General features: G+C 47.4%; 1 protein-coding gene across 1 annotated transcript; it reads right to left on the bottom strand.

Moving 5' to 3' along the window:
• Positions 1-191: 191 nt before the first annotated feature.
• Positions 192-1,637, bottom strand: LOC306713883 (uncharacterized protein; the record flags this gene model as incomplete). Its single annotated transcript, XM_079183723.1, has 3 exons — positions 192-664; positions 765-847; positions 1,346-1,637. The coding sequence occupies 3 exons, from the start codon at positions 1,635-1,637 to the stop codon at positions 554-556; spliced, it is 486 nt and encodes a 161-aa protein (XP_079039849.1). The 3' UTR covers positions 192-553.
• Between the last annotated feature and the right edge of the window lie 2,892 nt (positions 1,638-4,529).

Raw genomic sequence — 4,529 nt, forward strand, 5'->3', positions numbered from 1 at the left:
ACACACACACAAAAAGGTAATTTCGTTAATTACAAAATCAAGTGAAACGCTCATTATTGAAGCAAATTCCTTTATTATAATTATTTTTATTACAAAGTTAAATCAATTTACGAAGAACAAATATTAGCAAAAATCTTATGAAATAAACAAAATCCTTAACAATAAAACATTTAAATTCCTTGATTGCAACATTAATGAAGTTCATGTAGAAGATAGAAGTCAATGTGTCACGTTTATTAACAGCTCATAGTCTTTGTTCCTGCTTGGACTCTGGTAAACCTGATCTCAAGTCTACTTTAAATGAAACTTTATATCTGTGAGGTGTTCTTAAACATTCACGTCTTCAGCAGGAACCAATGGGCTTGGAGCTGAGAGCCACAGACAGGAAGTCAGAACGTGTGGAGACACCAACACATTGTTGAGAGTCAGACAGACCATAATAATGTGAGATGATATTCAGCCTTCTGGTTTAAGGGAACATGCGTATCAAAGGGAGCTGGTGGTGGTTGTGTGGTAGGAATCATCTGGACGTGAGATGAGCTCCTTGGAGGAGCTACTCTGCTCCCTGAGCTTCTTCTTCTTCTTCTTCAGCTGCAGGAGCACCCAGGTTATACTGATCCAGCTCAGTCTTCTCCTGTCTGCACGGCATCCGCCCCCTGCTGGCCTGCAGAGACATGACAGCACAGTCCTGCCTTCAGTTCAGTAAACACAGAGCGAGAGCTTCATGCCAGTGGCTGGTCTAAACAACAGACGTGTGTCCGTACCTTACAGTAGAAGTAAAGGGCAACGTTCACCAACAGCAGAGCCAGCGGCAGGACGACCGCTTTGATGATCAGAGGTCTTGGATCTGAACAAACACATGGACGGTCATCATCACACGACATCATGAGTCCAACAGCTCCCATTGGCCCTGAACTCTACCATCACTGACACACATCAACACGTTAACGGCTGTCTCAGCGTTTGGTCTCCAGGGTAACCCTGGTTCTCTGAGTGAGGGATCGGAGCACACCGCCCTTCTTGCTTCTGATTGGTGGAGGAACTACACTTGAAGACGGAGAGTTGGGGGCTGAGAGGTGTTATGACTGATGTGGTGTCAGTGGAGCTTTGTGATTGGTCAGAAGGTGCTTCAGTTCTCAGAGAACCAGAGTTATCCTGGTAACCAGACCTGCTCTGTGCTGCAGTAGATCGCTAGCTGTTGCCTTTGATAGACTGTGTTCAGGTTTGGTTACTCTATGACATGTGTGACACAATGACAGGAGTCACAGAGTCATTCCACAAACAACAACATGGACTCTGTGGTCAGCTGATCATCTTCAAACCTGCATGTAAACAGTCAGCTTACCTAAGACAGTGATGGAGAGCAGACGGCTCTCAGAGGAGAAGGTGTGATTAAAAACATAGAGGTCATAAACACAGCTGTAGCTTCCTTGGTGGGCGGGCTCTGCAGCAGGAAACAGGAAGTGGGCAGAGTGATTGACAGCTGGCTGGGTGTAGTTGTGTGCTGAGTTGGAGGAGCTGAAGGTGAGCTGGAAGGAGCCTCCTGGGTACTGTGGCTGGATGGAGCAGCAGATGGTGAAGGTGGAGCGCCTGAGCACAGGAGCCCCCTGCTGCTGGGCCTCGGAGACCCCGTACATTGAGGAGGACACAGAGATGATTGGCTGAAGCAGCAGGTCTGTAAACACAGAGAGATGATGAAGGTTCAGCAGTCTGTGGAGGTTTGAAGCTTCCAGAAACAAGCCCACCTCTCCACACTTCAGGATGTCGTTGTCCTGGATAACTTTACAGTTCAGTCCGATGGAAACCCACCGACTGTCACTGTGACAGAGGAAGGACCATACTGGAGACATTGCTGCCAGAGATGATGTCAGAGATGATGTCACTGATGGGCTTACCTGAGCAGGTGAGATCCACGATGGAGGGAGAGGAAGCTGATGATGAACAATCTCTCAGAGAAGATCCAGAGTGAACACAGAGAGAGTTGATCCTCCACACAGATCTCCATGAGGACTCAACTCTCTCTCTGGTAGAAACAGCAGAGCCACAGTCCAGATCTCTACAGGCAACATCTGCTGTCTTCAGGCTCCAGTCATAGTCATCTACTGGTCTCCAGTCTCCTTCTTGTTTCACCTCCAGAGTTCCTGCACAGCGACTGGCTCCTCCCACCAACCTGACGGGTTCTGAACAGAAACAAGAGAGTCGTCAGTAAAGAACAAAGTGAGTTTCAGTAGAACAGAAATGAACCAGATCAAAGCTGCAGCTCCTCTTCTACCTGAGCAGGTGAGTCCAACAGCTTTACCAGGTGAGCAGGTGTTTCTATCTGAGCCTGAGCTTCTACAGTCCAGCAGAGCAGACTCATGGCCTCCACACTGGAACTCTTTGGTCCACATCGGAGCCTCCACTTCTCCATAGAGCGCCCCCTGGAGGACTGAAGGAGCCCCACAGCCAAGCTCCCTACAGACCACCTCTGCATCCTGCTGGTCAAAGTCCTCTTCACACACTGAGGACCACCACTGGTTAGACTGGTTAGACTGGTTAGACTGGTTAGACTGGTTAGACTGGTTAGTCTGGTTAGTCTGGTTAGTCTGGTTAGACTGGTTAGACTGGTTAGTCTGGTTAGTCTGGTTAGTCTGGTTAGACTGGTTGGACTGGTTAGACTGGTTAGACTGGTTAGTCTGGTTAGTCTTCACCTCCAGTCTGCCTGAGCACAGACTCGTCCCGTTCACCAGCCTCACAGAGTCTGCAGAGATGATAGAAGATGAAAGAGAGAAAAGACACCACACACTAAATAACAACATGTCATGAAACAACAAGTCAGACATTAAATAACACAATAAGTCAATAATACTGATAATAATAATAATAATCATAATAATCAGTAACCAGCTAGCTAAGTTAACTCCAAACACAAATATCTAAAGATCATGAACTGAACATATTCAGTCAGAATTCTTTTTGAGTTCACTGAGATCTGAACAGCGTCTGTCTCGTCTGCATTGTGAGCGTGTTGTGACCAAAGCAGAGACTTTGGAGCGTCATTATGAAACGGTGCACAGAAGCTCAGAGACGCATCAGTGCTGCTGGGTTCATCATGTTGTGCTCCACAGAGAACGTTCCTCTACTTCCTTCATCATCATGTAGAATTCACCAGCAGCGTTGTGGTGGAAGATGTTCAACATGAAAGAAGGGAGGGGTGTTGCCTTGAAGACTGTGAGTTGTGTTGGGACCAGGACTCTACAGAGAACCGTATTGTGGACTCACTTGCAGCAGCAGGGCTCTGAACACAGAGACCTGCTGCTGCACACTGATGTAAGATGGCTGAGCAGAGGAACATTGGTGTTGACATTCAGTGAGACTTTGTGAATCTTTCATTCCATGCAGAAGATGCACAGCTGGAGGACTACCAGTGGCTCCTGGATTCAGTGTGTGTGACAGATCTCCCTTTACTGGTCAAGAAGCTGGTTCAGAGCTGCAGGACTATGAAGAACATGTCATCAACAGGATCAGTGAAGGAAACACGTTCAAAAGACACAACTGCTGTCAAGTAGGCTTTAACGCTGTGAACGTTCCTCACATGCAGACGGAAGTGAAACATCAGGACAAAGACATTGTGCAGCTTGACTTCTATGAGGAGCAACACGAGAACATCAGCAGAGCTTTACTGAGAGCTAAATAGTGTCAGTGTTCCACCTGGACAGCTTTGCTGCTGAGGAAGAGATTCTCTCACTGCACATTCACACTGAGATCAAATCAAGGGAAACACCTGCATGAATGAAGAGTTATGGGACGTACTGATGAACACAAGTATCCACACCTCAGAAGATGTGCCTTGAAGTTGATGAAGGAACATGTCTCCACTTCAGCAGCACCAGGTGCTGAGCCAGTAGAGTTCAACGTGCCAACAAGTCACGTTTGAAAGCAGACGATGAGAATCTAACGGTACACCGGATAAGGAAGAGACAGGTGAGGCTCATGAAGGGACAGAGCACCTCAGAGAGTGTTTTAGAGACTCCCAGGATGTAGAGAGGGAGGGACTGGACCACAACGTGAAGTAGATTGACACATAGATGATGTCACTGATGGGCTTACCTGAGCAGGTGAGATCCACGATGGAGGAAGAGGAAGATGATGTTGAACAATCTCTCAGAGAAGATCCAGAGTGAGCACAGAGAGAGTTGATCATCCACACAGATCTCCATGAGGACTCATCTCTCCGTCTGACAGAAACAGCAGAGCCACAGTCCAGATCTCTACAGAAAACAGCTGCTGTCTTCAGGCTCCACTCATAGTCATCTACTGGTCTCCAGTCTCCTTGTTTCACCTCCAGTCTTCCTGCACAGCGACTGGCTCCTCCCACCAACCTGACGGGTTCTGAACAGAAACAAGAGAGTCGTCAGTAAAGAACAAAGTGAGTTTCAGTAGAACAGAAATGAACCAGATCAAAGCTGCAGCTCCTCTTCTACCTGAGCAGGTGAGTCCAACAGCTTTACCAGGTGAGCAGGTGTTTCTATCTGAGCCTGAGCTTCTAC

The sequence above is a fragment of the Pholis gunnellus genome, assembly GCF_910591455.1.
Source record: "Pholis gunnellus genome assembly, chromosome: 22".
In the NCBI taxonomy this organism is placed as follows: Eukaryota; Metazoa; Chordata; class Actinopteri; order Perciformes; family Pholidae; genus Pholis; species Pholis gunnellus.